The sequence below is a fragment of the Arvicola amphibius genome, chromosome 10, assembly GCF_903992535.2.
Source record: "Arvicola amphibius chromosome 10, mArvAmp1.2, whole genome shotgun sequence".
In the NCBI taxonomy this organism is placed as follows: Eukaryota; Metazoa; Chordata; class Mammalia; order Rodentia; family Cricetidae; genus Arvicola; species Arvicola amphibius.
This window is the reverse complement of record NC_052056.1, coordinates 198,760-216,828: the sequence shown is the minus strand read 5'-3', so window position 1 is coordinate 216,828 and position 18,069 is coordinate 198,760. Positions and strand designations below refer to the sequence as shown.

Sequence of the window (18,069 nt, the reverse complement as noted above, 5' to 3'; positions counted from 1 at the left end):
GATGATCTCATTTGAGTTGCACCCTGAGAAGCACCAAAAGACTTGCACCTAGCTTGTCACATACCTGTGACTGTGTTGTTAGCATCTAGTGGTACTTAAGTATGAGGAGCTCGCCTGTCTAAATCTGGCAATTCCTTTTGGGGCTGCAATTCATCTAGAAACGAAAATACACCCTGGATCTCACTGAATACCTGGATGTAGAAACTCAAGATAAGTTGACATGGCTGTCCCTTGCCTGTGGCCAGATTTGTTGCTTATTTGTCAGATATCTAGTAGGCATCGCTCTATGCCAGGCATGGGAATACTAAAGATGCAATACCATATCCTAGGCCTTCTTCATCTAGTAAGGTAGACCAGAAATGGACAGGACAGAAGGTAGTAGGAGGTGAGTAGCTGTCAGGGCTTTATGGGGTCATTTAAGAGAAGAGCCACTTTGGGTGGGGAAAAAAAAAAGAATGGGAAGAGGCCAAGACATTCATCCTGGAGGACACAATGCCACCCACAGCAAGTAGGGTTTAGGGAACTCAAGTGGGCAAAATATAGGCTTGGGATCCCCTAGAGTGGATGGACTAAGGGATCTGTTGTTTCCATCTAAAATGTCCTCCAAAGGCTGTGGCCTGTAGCCTTGGTGACCAGAGTCCCATTAGAGGTAGTATAGTCTTTGGGAGGGAAATCTAGTTGAAATAAGTCAACTTCAAGTACCTCAAAGTGGACCGAGTGCCTAGTTGTAAGGCAAGCAGCTCTGCTCTACAATGTGCTCCAACCACAACCTTTTGCTTTGCCACAGGCCCAAAGCAATGGAGCAGCTCACCACAGACTGCAATCTCTGACACCACGGAACAAGTCAGCCTCAGGGCTTTGTCATGACATGGAGCTAACCCAGTCCCACTGTGGAAGACATGGCAGGCAACCAGTTAAACCATCTCCAAACCAAAGCTATAGCTGGGACTTAGGTGGCTAGTCTGTAAAGCACTATGCATCACAGGGATGTACTCTCCAATGCCCTGCATGAGTAGTACCTGCCTCCTGGCCCTCCTGACCCCTATAGCCCATGTCCATAAGATAACCACTGGCTATAAGACTTCCTACAGCAAAAGTGTTATAGTCAGGAAATGTGACTAGCTTATCAACTGCTCTGCTCAAACATGACGGGTGCTCAGGTGCTGTCATGTAACACCCTCCTTGCTAACACAAGATCACCCTTGTGAAAGTAAAGAAAACCATGGTTTCAGACTGAATCTGAGCAGGAATAACACGAAGCAGACAGGCACAGGTGCCCATGCATCTAGTCTTAATGTTTACATACTGTGGTACCCCACACAACTGAGAGCTCTAGCAACTTAACATCACAGGTAACTTGTAATAGGGGTGGGTGTGGGGTAAGGAAATCAAGTATTCCCAAACTCTCCAGTGCTGCTCCCATCATACCGACAGAAGAATCTCCCTTCACTATCACCAACACCACTGGTGATTTTCAAAGTCCAGAGGATACCAGTGTCACAACTCAGAACAGAGCACAGCATAGATTTTACTGACCCATCCATTGTTGATACCATTAAACAAAGGAAAGATTACAGAATTGGATAGTATAAGCAATGGAGTATTGTTACATCCCTATCTGACTATGCATTTTCAGTTCCCAAAAGATTATTCCAAAAACACCCCAAAAAAGAAAAACAAAAAACAAAACAAACAAAACCCAAGCAGTCTATTCTGTAAAGGCATGTAACAACAAAATTTGTACAGAATTATAAAACCTGCTTACTTTCAGTTAAATAGAATTTCATGAAAAACTGCTCTTAGGGCAGTTTGGATTAAAGTCAGCTATAAATGGCCACCTTCTGAGACTCAATATTAATCAAGAATGTGGAGACTCAGGCAGCATACACAAATGATCTGAGAATGTGAAATCCAATTATTTTAAAGATTTATAGGAAAATACTTTGGATCCCCCAAAGTCTGTCTCTAAAAGGAATCTTTAAAACATCAGACACTAACTTTCCTTTCTTTTCTAGAATCTGAACCCCAGTTTAGCTCCCTGCCCTGGAGAAAAGTCCCCAGTGGTCTTCTTCCCAACTGGAGTCCTCAGAGGGTTCTGAAGAGCATGCTAAAAAAAAAAAATGTCATGAAAATATCCAGTTTCTTAACATGCTAAAGCTACAGCAAGGGAAACCTACTTGAAGACTTTGACTAGTTTTTTGGAGACAGTCTCTCTACACTACTCCTGGGCTCAGCTTCCCAAACAGAATGCAGTGATGATGGGTACGTACCACCACACCTGAACTGAAATCTATTTTTAAAGAACACTTTAAGCCATTAATGCATTTCACAACTACCCCCAAACCACCAATCAGATATTAGAAATTAACAAACTGACTTTGAATTTCTAAGCAAAGGTTAATATATAAGATTTATAAAGAAATCTGAAGGAATGAAAGCTACTCATTTTGTACTACGAAAATGCACCGACTTCACACACACACACACACACACACACACACACACACACACACACACGTCCATGAGAGTCCAACTACTGGAAACACGGTCCAGCTTCAGGCCTGCCTTCTGGCCACCAGGCCTGGGAAGGCGGTGTTCAGGCCTCTGTCAAAGGAAAGGGCCCATCTCAGTCACCACTATCATTAGCGCCAGCACAGACTACATGTAGGTTCAGGTGGTAAACGACTTGAGTACCAGGTAATCTTTTCAAATAGAAGAACACATTGTGAAACAGAAAAGCAGAACACACACACACAGTCCTGGTCAGCTATACATCTGGCAGAATCGCAGATGTAGGAACTAGTTTTAAAGGTAGAATTTGCTCAGCAGCCTGGAAATACTAACCCTGAGATGTAAGGATCTGTTAGCTTAATTTCTTACTCTTGAATGGGAAAAACATGTTTTCAATGTACTCAATCCTCCCCACATAAAGAAAAACAATTCAATAACAAGTTCTCAGGTTAACAAAGAATATATTAAAACAGTTTACATTCTTTCCACAACTGCATAAAAAGCAGGCATCTTAAATAATTACAAGAAACAATGTGCTTTCCATACTTGCAAAAATTAATTACAATCAGAGAAACATTTACAAGAATATCTTTACTATCTAAAGATTTACAATGGTGAAAGACCTATTTATTGAACACCAAATATCTGCCTGCTGGCTGAGATAAACATCCTCTAAAAAACTGTTTACTGAATACAGTGATTAATGTCTTTCATTATTTTGTTTCTTAGCATTTAAAATAGTTACATGAGTGGAAGGATAGCTTTTGACACCAAAATAAACTCTTTCAGTCTGACGTCCTTTAAGATACAGTATAAAAAGCAATAGAAAAACCACAACTGCATTATAAATGTTTTTGGTTCAAAATTTTATTTGAAATCTTATGTTTTACTCTAAACAAAAAAGGTGACAAACACTGGTAATTTGTAAAACCTAACAGATGTGCAGACCCTACATTTAGATCAAAAATACTTCTTTTATTTATTTTTTTACAACAATGTTATTTTATAAATTTTCAAAAATGTAGCATAGGTTCAAGTCCTGGAGCACTGTACTAGCAATGCCAGGTTTGGAGATTATCGCTCTGTAGCTACACAGGAGATGACCATGCAGGGAGATGGCCTTAGGAAGAGAAAAGTGACACTCCAAGGTGCTTAGAGGGAGAGGACCAGACACTCACCACACGGAATGAGTTCAATGGACAGCTACCTAGCCTGGCACTAGCTTCATTCATTAAAGGTGGACACTTTTAGTTCATCTTTAAAATGCATAGTTCAAAAGAGCAGATGGCAAGAATCAGTAACTGCAATCTAATTTTATTTCCCTTTTCTGAAAATTTAAGGAATGAAATAGGAAATGCAGACATATTTACGGATTTTCAATAGCCTTTTCAAGTGAAAAGATAAAGGTCAAAATTCTACATATAGCTTCTAGAGTATATAGAGTCAATGACTATTTTATAAAAATGTTTGCTCCCACGGGTGTAGGATGCTGGTGAGCAGACGGGTGGTGTCTCTGCTAGAGCACACCTTGAAAATGTGAAGACACAGCATACAGCAAAAGGGAATAGGGAATTTCTCCTCCCCTAATTTTCTTTCCAGGTGTGTTCCTCCCTCGAGAGAGTGAAATCAAAAGTTTGCCTTTTGAAATACTCCACTGAACTTTAGATATCGCCTATGTAGAGGGTTTTAATTACAACCTACATGGAACAGAAAAAAAGAAGCTCAAACCCTAAGTACCAAATCAAGTCGCAAAAGCTAATTTTGGGCCTTTGCTAGTGTTTCAGTACACATCTGCACGTCGGAGAGTGACTTCTCAGTACTATCCACGTCAATACTACCACAGAAGTCCTCACATCAGATAGGCAGAAATGTGTATGTTGTGCATACAGTTCTTGGAGAGCACATGGAAGCTGCAACGCGGCACTTCCTCTAATCTCCGAAGGCCCTAGAAGGAATGGTGGTCTAGGATGTGGTGAGGCTGTGCTGTGCTAACCTCATGCTAGCACTGCTTATCCCAGCGACACCCAAGTTTCAAGCTGGCAGAGACCAAACACTGTCAGTTCCAGAGCGCCAACTGTAAGCCACTGTGGTGCAGACGGCATACCACAGTTCAGTGGTTTTCACACTAATCTGTTGCTACTGACTGCTGAGCACTCCACAAACAGATTTCCATTTCTTTGCCTTCCTTAGTATGTGACCATCTCTGATTATACGAAGTGACTGACAGCTTATTTTATTTAAAAAAAAAACTAAGTGTGACTATTGCTGATTTAAATTCTCACAATTTTCATTAAAAAAGTTTCATAGGACCACAAAATACCAAATTTTTGTCTTATCAAGTGTCAGGATAATTTATTAAAGTTGGGATTTGTTTTTTCTTATTGCTAAGGTATTCTAAAATCTGACTCAATACTGCAAACAACTCCCTTTCTTCCTTGTATGTTTTTGGCCTTACAAACATGGCTAAGGGTTACCTCAAACTTAGGTGTCCAAAATAATAAATTAAAAAACCCAAACCAAAAACCCAACAATACCCTAGTGTCCCACTACCCAGAAAACAAAACCCAAAAACCTCAGTCAAGTGATTATAGCGACGCCTTGGAATGAGGAACCATGCAGTTCAGCAACATTAACTCAACTTCAACAGTAACAGAATCAAAGCCCTGCTGGCTGAGGTCCAGAAGCACAATATTTCAGAGTTTGTTTCTGAAGTTGTTAGAACATTCCTAGCCAACATCAATTTATCCCAAATCTAAATTCAAACATAACAGTTTCCAACCTTTATTATTTTTTTTTTTTAAAAAAGTTGTCTTAGGACACAGTTCACAAGCCAGGGGCTGCTGTTCTGTGACAGGTGAGAGGGGTAGGTCATTTAATTGTGTGTCTGCTCATGACTCCAAAGACTGAAAGCGGTCTTGAATGTCCTATGGCAGAGCTTGCACATGAACTGTCTTTTAAAGGTGATTGCTGAAAGGGGAGGGGCATGGTAGAAGAGGGTGTCTGACTCCTGGGGTGCAAACAGTTTCTCTGTGGCAGGGGTTGGAGTCTCAGGAAGGCCTGTGGGGCTGTCGGGCTCCAGGGGCTGGATCTTAGGCAAGGGCGGTGGAGGTGGCAGAGGTGGTGGTGAGGGGGAATTTGTGGGCACAGGACACACCTCAGCCTCTTTCTGTGCAGGCTCCTCTGTGGCCTGAGACATGTGGGACTGGAAGTGACTCCAGAGCCGGAAGTTGGTACGGAAAGCTTTGTGGCACACATGGCAGATGAAGGGCTTCACGGAACACAGCAGCTCCTGGTGTCGTTCCAGCTGCTTGTGTGCCGTGAACATCTTCCCACATTTCTCGCAGGGCCACAGACCAGCCTCCTTGCTGGGACCAGCCTCCCTGGGAGCTGTACTGGCCTCAGGAGTCTCCTCCTCAGCCTCCTCCACAGGCTCCTCTTTGACTTGGACTTTCAGTTGCTTTGAAAGACTCAAGTCTTCAGGGAGGCAGGAGGAATCCTCAGAATCGAAGTTCACTTGCTCTGAAGAGTCACTAAACACTGTGTCCTCTTTTGGAGCAGTCACATGGTTTACCTTGCTAGGCTCAGACTGAGGCCTGGAAGCAGCTGCCACTTCACCATTGTGGTCCAGGGTAGGCAGGGAAATGTTTTCTGCTAAAGCCATGTTGTTCTGGTTGTGCACTTCCACCTGGTGCCGCCAGATGCTGAAGGAAGACTTGAAGGTGCGCATGCACTCCAGGCAGGTCAGCTTTTTGTACTCACACCTGTCTTCATGCTCCTGCTTCAGCGCTGGGGAGAAGAACCTGAGGCTGCAGTAAGGGCAAACGGTGGCATTCCGGCACAAGCGCTCGTGGCTGCCTTGCTCTAGAAGAGAAGAGAGCTTAGCATTACAGAGGCGGCACGGGTAAACCTCCTTGCTCTCTACCGCGCGTGCCAGAGCCTGCTCTTTCGGCTTAGCAGCTCTGCTCACTCCGAGGGGCCTCTCTCCCGGGTGCATCTTTATGTGCTGCTTATACTGAGAGAGAAAGCGGTATGCCTTGCCACAGTAGGCACAAATGTAGGCCCCTTTGCCTCGGGAGCGCAAGTTCCTCTTGATGACTTGCTGTGCTGGGGAGCTACTCTGTCCCTGGAAGCCAGGCTTGCTGCGCCTTAGCTTAATGACCAGGGCCTTCTTAATCTCCCTCTCTCTCACTATGTCAATCAGTTTTCTTTGGAATTTCTCATCCAAAACTGCATGGGAACTAGAGGCTGGCGATGGGTTCTTCACTATGCCGTGTTGGGTCTGACAGTGTGTCCACACTTTGAAGTTGGTATGAAACCTCTTGTGACAGATATCACAAGCGTAAGGCTTCTCTGGGTTATGGTACATGTTAACATGGCGGTGAAGACCCGCGGTTGATCTAAAAATCTTAAGGCAATGTTTGCATTTAAATTTTTTGTTTGGTCTCGTCCCCTCCAACTCACCAAACTCCTCTCTGTTTAATTCAGAATCTGGGAAGTTGCTGTCAAGGGAAGGAGGGCTCCTGCCCTCCTCACAGTTCTCTTCTGAGACAGAAGGCCCATGCTCATTTGCCCTTGCTTTCTTCAAGGGTGACCTTCTGTCTGTCTGGAACCTTCTTTTTGCTGGGAGTCTGCTAATGTCCCTCTGGTCTTCCTCTGTTTTGAGGGGCAGGTCTCTCGTAGTTGTTGCTGCATCTCCCACGGTGACCCGGATGATGTCTGAGGGGTCCGACAGAGGGCTGCTAGGCTCAGTCTTAATGCGCACCTCAGTCACAGGGGAGGTCCCCTCTCTGTCTGTTGACTGAGACGCACTGAAGGACCTTAGGCGGTGAGGCTGGAGTACTTGAGGCCTGTCATCCAGGGTTTTTTTGTCACTGCCATCTTTTAAAGAGGACTTTTGAGACACTGCACAAAACACACTGCCTGATGCCTCATTTGCTGTTGTGGATGAGCCCTGGGATGACTTCAAATCTATGGAGGGGGAGTAGACAGGAACCTGGCTGTCCATAGACAGTGACCGCCTGAGGAGGCTTTTCACTAGGGGGCCACTTCTGTCAATGCTCTGGTTTGCAGAGGCAGGCCCACTGGATGGAACCACCAGGCCTAGCTTAGAGTAGTAGAGCAAGTTCCTATCCTCCCCCTGACTGCCCCCTTTGCTAGTCTCTTTTAAGAGATATGGAGTCTCTGATGAGCTACGAAGAGACAGAACAGGTGGCCGTGGTCTCTTCAGAGCCAGCTCTATAGCTTTCCCCTTGGGAAGCTGGCTGCTCACTCCTGGTTTATCGTCCATGGCCTCCCTATCTTGTGAAGGCTTTGAGGGTAGGACTGCATTTCTCTTAACCAAACTACCCTTGTTAGGATCATCCACAGCCCCAGGCTGTTCCACAGACTTTGCATACACTGCAGCACTATCCTTCGGCCAACTCTTTTCAGTTAAGGACAGGCTGTGAAGATGCTCTGGCGGCTTGGCCACAGGTGGCTTATTGGTGCTGGTCTTGACCGCACCACTTGGGGAGGCCCGGGCAGCATGGCTGAGGTCCTGCACAGCTGGACCACTGGCTTTCCCTGGCACTTCGCTTCTGCCCTGACACACGATGACACTTCGCTTTTGAGAGCTGGTCTCATCATCTTCCACCGGAACTCTTTTCCTGTTGGGACAGGCTGGAAAAGGAGCCTGAGGGGCTTTGGCAACGATGTTGGTCAGGAAGGAGATACCAAGGCTATACCCCAGTTCCTGCACAGCAGCAAGGCTGCCCTTCTCCACAAAAAGGGAGGAAGAGTAAATGTAGTTCAGAACGTTGTCAAAAGCATCAGGCTCACAGAAGTCCAGCTGAAAGACAGTCTGTGCCTCGTTCTCCTTATTCGTGAATAAACTCTGGAAGTACTCACTGCTGGCAGCCAAGACGTTCTTATGAGCTCGGAACTTCTGGTCCCCAACAATCAGGAGTACATCACATAGCTGTCCCTTAAGGCGCTCCTCATTGAGGGCGCTGAGCAGAGAGATGGCATGTGCTGGGTTGATGTAATGGAGCAGCCCCTCCATCCTGCAATTGATCTGGAAGACAGAAGGTGAGACCATCAGCATCTGTATTCCATAAAAAAGCCTGCTCGAACTTAATAGGTATACACACAGGTGACACTTGAAAATGAGGTTTCACATTTAGGGTCCTTACCCATCTGATGCTTGGTTACATTTAGTTTATTTAGAAAATAAACTAAATTTGAATTGTCAAAATTCCTCAAGTCTATAATTCTACTTCAGTTTTTATTATTATCTTATATTTTGTTTTATAAGATATATACTTAAATGCAACATGACTGCCAAAAATTAACAATAGATTGTGGACTTTTTAAAATGAACTTGGAAAGGGAATTACTTGCTTATTACTAGGTAAGACTGTTCAATAAAGGTTAGAAACATTAGAAAAAGGTTGTTTTCCTTCTTACACTAATTGCTTGCGATTTTTTAAAATGCTATTTTCTCACTAGTCATTTTCAACAGCATAGAGAACTTTAGCCTGACTGTAAAGTTGATTAGGGAGTTTGAACTGAAGGGTCACTGATATTCTTCTCAAACCTAAAGGTAAGAGAAGGCAACTTGGTGAGTGTGAGTTTTGGGGCCAGACACTTGGCTAAGGTGCTAGCTCTACCCTGTGAGCTGATGCCCTCTGTACACAGGGCTGTGTGTGAAGTAAGGTAACAACTGTGCCTTCTTGCAAGTGTGTGGCAAAGATTAGATGTGCAAGCTTCTACAGCAAACAATAAATGTGCAGCTAACTGTCAGGACTGCAAGAATAGGCCTAACAGTATCAAAGGAGACGGTCTACATTTCCACTCCCTCCTTGGTGCTCTAGCATAAAGCAGGTTGCTCATGGGACATGACGTGTGGGCTCTGCTCTATGAACACCTCCTCTTGTGGTCTGGTTTTCTAACACTGACTCCTACTAACAGTATTGTCACAGAACTGGAAGGATGATGTAGCTTAGTGGTAGAGTAAAGCCCTGAATCCCAACACCAGCACCACGGGGGTGGGGTGGGGGTGGAGGTGATGGGGACAGGACAGAGAAAGAGAGAGATAGAGACAGACACTGATTTTTACTATTAGAATGTATCCACAGTGACTAGATACATCTTTGACAGGCTTATTCTAAAAGGAATGCTACCAAGGACCACACCCAGCCCCAGATGTAAGCCAATAAGTCCCCAGTCCCCAGCTCTCCAGGGGCAGCCTTTACTGGTCACTCAGAGACTAGGCTCTTTGGTTTTCAGAAAGAATAGAATACAAGATGCAGACTGGGGTGTGGCTCTGCCACTAGAGATGAATCTAGCACCCACCAGATTTTTCTTCATTCCTGCCTGCTTTTCTTTAACAGTGACATGTAGCTTGGATTAGATCCTTTTCTTCCATTTCCATTTCTCCCTCACTCCTAGTTCACTGTAAGAACCACGCATCTGAATAAAGACACGTCTCGTTTTTTACAGGGGTCAGCAGAAAAGCACTGCGCTTAGATTGCCACAGGACTGACTCAGCCAGCACTGGCAGTCTGTAGCACTGAAAACTTCTGGAGATGTTGACACAGGGAAACAGCAGACCAGAAGCAAAGGATAGGAAGGTATTTCTCAAGTGATGGAAACCAGCAATTAAGAACAGATAAAGCACCAAGAGAGAAAATGTTAGAAAATACTAAGTGTGGTAAGGGTTTGGGAAAGCAGTTTCAGATAGACAGACATAAGCTCTGTGTGCAAGTATGCATCCAGATGAGTGGTAAAAGAATTTTTTCTGGGAGGTCGGAGTCACCTATGTTCTGGGCTAGTCAGTTAATCTAAGTCCCAATCTTTCCCTTGCACAGCAAACAGGGATAGCAATAGCTTCCACACAATGCTGCTGAGGGGCATCACTTAGTACCTACAAATAGTGCCTACCTATCTAAAATCCATCCATCTACCCATCCAATCACTCATGAGAGCACATTTGAGAAGACTCAAGAGATCAGGGCATAAGCCTGGAGATTATAAAGTAAAGTCAACACAGAAGAGGAAAGAACTAAGGTCATGTAGAACTAGAGCCAAAAGAGCTGGGAGTCATGGACAATATCATCTCAGGAGTCAGACTGTAAGGCTGCATAGCTGGGAAGGGATTGTACTAGGTAGGAAATGGGGGTGGGTCACTGGGAGGACCACAGGGAATAAGCCTGAGTTATGTCTTAATTATAACATTTCTGGCTTTACTGTGGACAGCAGACAACAAACCAAAGGATGAAAGAGAAGGCTGCTGCCACGATGGCTTGGCGGGGGCTGGTACTGGATGTAAAGGCAGAGCCATTGAGTTTCCTAATGGAGTAACTACAGAGCAATAGGAAGTGTCAAGGACCTTGCCAGGACAGGGAAAAAGATGACCTTTGTTGAAATGGATTTGGCAGAGAAATCAGGCTGCTTCCCTCCTTGCCTCTTGCCTTTTCTAGGGGTTTCGGTTTTGACACTCTACAGGTGAGTGACAATTTATCAATCTTGCCTTTGCATCTTTCTATTTCCTTCTCCGAGCTCCCTGGAATCTCTGCCCACACAAACATCTATATCTAAACTGTTGTTTCAGGCTCTACTTTTGAGAGGAAAACCAAGACACCAAGACAGCCTAAAACCACAGGTGCAAGTTAGCCAGAATGTGCTAAAACTCTAACCACATCGGATGTCAAAAAAACTAGGCACAGCCCAGTTGCTGGAGTTTAGTCTTGCATAGGAATAGCACACAACAATCTGTTGACACTGTACAGTTATGCAGGTACAGAACAATGTCTATGGATACCATAGGAGATGCAGTATAGGTGACAGCCACCAGACCCAGGTGAGAGGCAGTCAGAGGATGGACCAAAGTATGGGGAAGAGACAGGCAGGAAAGGTAAGGTGACCCAAAAAGGGACAGGGGTAGTATGTGCAGCACTACAAACAAGAGAGAACTAAAGTCATCCTGGAAAGTGTCATGATGCTGATCTAGATAAGCAGAAGAGTGACACCTGTCCCTACAGTCTCTGGAGACACTGAAGAGAAGGCTAGGCTAAGGTGTTCACTTAGGGGCTGCTTTTACACTTTAATTCTATTAAGTACTTGAAAACATGGTCCCAGTCCTGGTCTACCTGAAAACTAGGACTATTTGAATTCTTACATTTGATTACAGCAGCTATAACTGCTTATTGAGTTTAGTAACTAAAGTATAAACACTGTCTTGAGAGAACAAGCAAAGGGGAAAAGCAGAGCTTCTCAGTGTTGTCTGGCAACCCAGTACACTATGATGGGGAAGTGCAGATGAACCCTCTGGACCTGACCTGACCTGTTGATACCTCAGCTGCTCAGTATCAGAACAGCAGTTATGCTGCTAGGTGTACTTTCTCAATCAACATTAAGGTATGACAGACTCATTTTCCTGCATGAGTTAGCTACAACTCACAGCAGCAACAAATCTCATGTACAAACCACACAGCTATTAGTGTGCTCATCTCCACCTGACTCATTAATGCAGAAATCCCATCACTTAACCATGGCAGAAAATCCTGGAAGGTACTGGGCTGTGGAAGAAAAGGCCCACTGAAGAGCAGAAGCAGCTGAGACAAACTCCCCTAGAAAGCCAGATTCTGAAACAGGCTGACTTCTCATCACTTGGATCTCCCTACAAATACCTTTCCAAACTCTGCCTGAGATAGTTCTACTTAATGTTGTTTCCTGGAGCTTCAACGGGGGAGTGGCAAGGAGAGAATGGAGAGAATTATTACAGTAAAAGCTTATGGTAGATGGCTATCCACAGAGAAGTCTTTGGTCTACTGCCATCTTTTAGGAATGCAATCTTATCAGGACTGCTTATCCTTTCTGAGCAGTAGTATTCTTGCCTGTTCAGTGCTAGCCCTACCTATACCATGTAGAAATCTCACGAGACATAAACAAAGCAACTTGTGAAAGGTCCAGTCTGCAGAGCAAATCCCACCTGGCAAGTACACATCTTCCTTCTCTCTTCCTCTCCCGAGTGTTTGTGAGCCCGCTGCACACTGTGCATCATAGAGGTGCTGCTGATGGTGGGAGGTGAGCTTGCAGGCTGGCTTCCTGTTCTCCTGCACCTCACATTCCTGTGACTGGGCAGACAACAATGTGATAAAGAAGGCAAGAATATGGAAAAACACTCATGTCAGGAAGCTGTCAAACTGGCCAGGAGGTGGGAGGGTGGATGATTAAGTGACATCAGGAAAGGCTTGGGACTCACTTGGTATTGAAGTTAAAGCCAAAGGCTCAGAGCTTCCATGGATGTTATCTGATTAGCCCACGCTTAAAATCTTTTGAAGTTTGCCCTGACCTTAAGTCAACTCCCCAGAAGGACCCTAAGGCCCCTCACAGCTAGACTCAATGAAATTACTTCATGCCATCACACAAATACCTCTGATATACTAGATGCTGAGGTGAGACATCTGTATCTTAATATAAATTAATTCAACCCATTAAGTATTTCCATTCTTAAGTTACATGGAATAAGGACTTTGGGGTTTAAGGAAGGTAGGTACTTTTGGAACAGAGTATCTGGGGATAAATGTATAAGAAAGAGAAGCACATAGAAATGCAATAGGACACTACAAAGGGAAGGTGAGGAGGAGATGGAAAGGATTCAAAACAATTTCCCCTATTTCAATTTAAGAGACTGGTTCAATAGCTAAAGATTATTACAAATGAGCTAGGCTCTGGGCTAGTCCAAAAAACTCTAACAGCTCTGTGGGAAATGTCCCTTTACTAACCTAAGCTAAGTTCTGGGGACACTGTCCCTTTGCAATGCTGGAGAGTGCTGACAAAAACCTAACATGACCCCAGTGACACAGGTGAACATCCAACACTTGGCCACACACACAGCCGATCCCCAAGTCCTCACTCTCCACCTGATTTTACTACATGGTGACGGAAGCTGGCGCGGAGCTCCAGTTTTCTCATCACTCACCTGGTAGCATTGCAGACATCTAGAACTTATCTGAAGTGCCTCAGGTTTCAAAGCCAGACTGGCTGAGGGGATCCCTCATGGGATCAAGTTACTGTACTCCATCCACTTCAACACATTTCAGTCTCTCTCTCTAGTTCAAATCTGGTTAAAGAGCAGACTGTCAGCCTCAGCCAGAGGATGGCTCCACTGTAGCACAGTTTGGATTCTTAGCTGCACAGCAGACAAGCAGGCTCTGTCCTGGCCACCCAGCAGCTATTCCTTCTGCAGAGACCTTCTGTGTTGCTTTGGGAGAACACTGTGCCTAGCAAGTGCAAGACGATGGTTGTAGACACTACTGAATACCAAGCCAACTAGAGACTTTCTCCCTAGACTAAGGTTCATGACAAGACAAGGGCAATCGCTGAGTGGAACTGATGAAGTGATCTTAGTGTGGGCTGAAAATTCAACACGCTACTGCCTGACTCATACATTCCTGCAAGTGGTTTGGTTTTGTCCTTTGTGGTTCAAAATTCCCCCCCTCAAAGATTTTCCTCAAACCTCAAGAATAATCAATTATTTCTTACAATAAATTTCTTTTTCAACCAGTCAGTTTCTGTTCTGGCATATTTCTGCATGCTGCCTGCATCCAGCCCTGCCTTTCATGCTTATCCTTCATATGTGAGATTCCTCAAGCAAGGCTTTCATTACTGTACCAGCACACAATCTCTTCCACAGAAGCAGCTTGCTCACTGGCTGTCTCCATGTGCATGGTTAAATGTATCTGAACACATGGGTAAAAAGATAAACAAAACCTCACTGTCTAGTAATAAGGACATCCCCAAAGCTGATTGTAGTGTGTCAAATATCTTGATGGAGAGAGGAGTTTGACGGCTGGTGTATCCTCAGGAGTGCAGAGGGAGCTCAGGAGCTGTCTTGATGTAATGCTTTGTTAAGATGAAAACAATGAATAATGTCATAGTCCCCTCTATCCTAGTTAAAACAAAGGAGGCTAAAACACAAAAACTTTAATAAAAGGCCTTCAAGTCTCTATAGACATTTGTATTCAGACTACTTTTAAAATTCTTTAGTTACCTACTGTGACTTTTCCCTGTTTCTGTTCTAGAGACACAAATCTGCCCACCTGATCACCTCCACCACTCAACCTGAACCATCCTAGATTGTGATAAACTCCTTTTCCAATTTGGCTGAAGTTCTAATCATTTGGGAATCCCTTAGGGCTGAACATTCCCAGCCAACATCCCTAGTTCATATGTAGAAGTCCTAACCTCTGCACCTCAAAAGGCAATCATATTTGGAGCTGAAGTCTTTACACAGCTAATTAAATTAAACTGTGCCTTAGTCCAATAAAACCGATATCTTTAAACAAAGAATTAGAACACAGACAAACATGGAGGGAAGATCCTATGAAGATATAAGAAGACACTGTCTACAAGCCAAGGGCAGAGACCACAGGACACACCTGGCCTGCCAACAACACCTTATCTCCAATTTCCAGTTTCTGTAACTGTGTTGTTTAGGTCATTGGGTCTGTACTAAATTAAAGCAGGTCAATAAACACAGCCTTAACTTACTTATGCTTAGAACAAGTAAACCAAATACAGTGTGGCACATTTCTACACCCAGCACTTAGGAGGCTGACATTGGAGGATGATGAGTCCAGGCCAATGTGGGTTACAAACCCTTGTCATCCTTTGCCACACTGAACAGGCACACCACTACATGTTTATTCACTGTCGTATGCTAGCTGGCTGTGTGTCCCACTAGGATTGCAAGCTCTTTAAGGTCCAATACATTACTTTTGACACTCCTCATGATGCCCAACTTGGGATCCTACAGAATAAATATGTGATTACTTTCTACTCTCTACTCAAATTAAGGAGTAAAAATGAAGCCCGTTGATTGCTTTCTCTAAATAAAGTTGGCCACTTTACTGGCCTGTTTTAGACTACAGTTTGTTTTTTAAATTATTATTTTCTAGAAAAACCCAAACTACAGACTAACACACAGGCGTCTCTGACTGATATCAGTTCTCTCTGTACCGTACCTGGGTGGCACTCCTTACCATGTAACCTATAAACCTGCATTTCCAGTTTCTGAAACCTAAAAGTAACTTCTACTTCTCCTTTACTTGGCCACCGTGGAACTATAAAGCTTTTGCAATTTGCCAACAGCAATACTACATTCCTCTGCAATAATGCCCTAGTGATTTCAATGCATCAGCTTTTGTATGTGGATACCTCAGAAGATCCCACATGCTCTCCTCAAAAAGTCCTTGTTTTCATCTGTGAATTCCTAGCACAAGGTTTGACAGGGGTCTACCATGCAGAGAAAGTTCACTAGACTTGAGGATTTAACTTCTCACCTTTATCTTTTCAGAGCCCTGTAGAACCCAGCACAGGGCATTTTCTAAGTTTTTTCTGAGCTTTTGTAGCTACACTAGCAACTGAACTATGACTCCATCTGTATCTCTGCTCAGACTTCCTCAGACTCCCTGGCTGCCTTACGAACAGATCCATTTCAGTTATCCCACTTGTCCTACATGGCACTGTGATCCACACCCACACACCTGCTTGTCTTCATACTTTGCCTCCTTAGTTTGGGGTGATGTCAGCCAGGTCTCCTCAGGCAGAAAGGTATTTTCTTTCCTTTGCCCTCTGGCCAATCTCTGATACCTGTAAATCCAGTCCTCAATCAGCTCTAGTACAGGGACAACTAAAATGGCTTCTCAAGTTATCACCTTGTCTGGAGACCCCTCTTTTATTGCTTTTAGTGTTCCCATACCTAATTTCCCCCACTACATAATACTGTCAATTCCTTGAGGGAGAGCTTCTATTGACAATTTCTATTTCCTCCCTATACTTTCACTAAATAAAAATGCTATATTGTTAAGTGGATAGGCTGAATTAGAGTCACTTTTAAGTAAGCCAAATTTCTTTTTTAACGCCAATATTTAGGGGTAAGGTTAAGGATAATGATTAATTGCCAGACATGGAGGAGTGTTTTTGGTGGAAACGCTAACATGGATTAACCTATTTTTGGCCCTTTTAAACAAGGTGGAGAAGTTCATGAAACAAATCCAGGAACTCATGACTCAGGGTCATGCTGATGAACAATCACCGGACTATGCTGTAACACAGATGTCTGAGGACGTAGAGGAGTTCGTAGAGGAGTTTGGAGCTCATGCACCAACACAAAAATTCCAGGCTTTGGAGGGCAACTCAGTGTCCCTCAACACCGCACCCTGTGTCAGGCAACCTCAAGGAGTATCTGTCTAAAGCTCCCTACAAAGTGCTGAAGTGTGTGGTTCTCCAGCACCCAGGGTCTCAGGGATGCACAGCGCACGGTTCTTTGATTACAAGGTGCGTTCTCTTCAAAGGGACACTCAAGGTGCTGCTGATAACCAGGCCTGGGAGACGGAAGACCCGGCCAACGAATGGGCTGCAGGGAGGTCTTCCGCACTAAGTCTCTGGGCCAGGAGGGTCTTTCTGGGGAGGGGGAAGGGCGGCAGGGGCTCAGAAGGTGTCCGCGGAGGGGCTGACCGACAGGCTGTCACGCTCCAACCGCGGCAGGTGCAGGGTGCCGCCCGGCTACCCGGTCTCGAGCGCGCGTGCCGCCGGGCCCGGAGTGTGCACCATTGCCTGCAGCGGCGTCTCAACGGTTCTGTGGGGGCGCGCGCCCCGATTGCACTCCCTGCCTATCCAGGCCACCCCGGCTAGGGTTAGAAGCTCAGCGGGCCGGAGGCCGAGCATGCGCAGGAGCGAGGGCGAGGCCAAGTGCGGGCATAAAGCATGCGCAGTGTAAAGGCACACTCGGCTACGTGGGAGTCTGAGCATGCTCGGTGAGGCCCGCGGCCCCGCGCACGCGTAGAAGGGCCCGGCGCCCGCAACCCACTGGTGGAGGAAAAAAGGAGAGAAATCACCTCAGAGTTACGTCAGGAAAGGCCGCGTTTTGCGGGGAGGCCGTAGCCCCGAACAGGGCCCGACGTCCTCCTAGAGCGCAGGACGTGACGGCTACTCACCGCTCTTCAGCCCCGGGGCAGGCGCCGGGTCCCTCTCCTCTCACACTCGGCTCGCGCAACCCGCAGCCGCCGCTGCCGCTGTGATTCCATCCATCTTGAATTTGACGTCATCCCACACCAGGGATGAGGTCATCGCAGGCAGCGCTCGTCACGTGCGCGGCGCTGGGATTGGGTGCCGGGCGGCGGAGGGCGGGCTGGGGGCGGGCCTGCGGGAGCGCGGCCGCGTTGGGTCCCGAGCGTGGGTGCTTCTCCGAGGAGGTGCAGCGGCGAGCGGTGGAGCTCGGGGACGCCCCGAGGGTAGGTGGCGATGTGGGAAGCCCCTGAATTCGGAGCTATCGGAAAGTGGCTCATTTCCATTTCTTCCTCCTGGAAAGAGCTGTAGTGAGCAAGTTGAGCTCTCAGGCTTCGCCCCCTTTCTGATCAGCAGTTTCTCTTAATCCCTCTGTGGCTTCTGCCTGTCAATCACAGACTCAAACCTCTCCCTTTTAAAACGGTGTCGAAGCTGGGCGAGCTGGTTTATGAAAGTAATCCCAGCACAAAGCAGGCTGACAGGCTGAGGCAGAATTCTGTTACAGAG

The 18,069-nt window shown here is 45.5% G+C and overlaps 1 protein-coding gene across 6 annotated transcripts; it reads right to left on the bottom strand.

Annotated features, from left to right (window-relative positions):
* Positions 1 to 2,955: 2,955 nt before the first annotated feature.
* On the bottom strand, positions 2,956 to 17,601 carry Zbtb21 (zinc finger and BTB domain containing 21). Of its 6 annotated transcripts, none has more exons than XM_038345759.1 (4): positions 16,041 to 17,449; positions 12,482 to 12,626; positions 6,973 to 8,563; positions 2,956 to 6,372 (listed from the first exon to the last, which is right to left on the bottom strand). In XM_038345759.1, the coding sequence occupies exons 1-4, from the start codon at positions 16,052 to 16,054 to the stop codon at positions 5,384 to 5,386; spliced, it is 2,739 nt and encodes a 912-aa protein (XP_038201687.1). In that variant the 5' UTR covers positions 16,055 to 17,449; the 3' UTR covers positions 2,956 to 5,383. The 6 variants fall into 6 exon arrangements, with proteins under 6 accessions (XP_038201687.1, XP_038201688.1, XP_038201684.1 ...); XM_038345760.1 differs by having other exon boundaries at positions 8,398 to 8,563; positions 16,041 to 17,448; XM_038345756.1 differs by lacking the exon at positions 16,041 to 17,449 and adding an exon at positions 17,493 to 17,592 and having other exon boundaries at positions 2,956 to 8,563.
* Between the last annotated feature and the right edge of the window lie 468 nt (positions 17,602 to 18,069).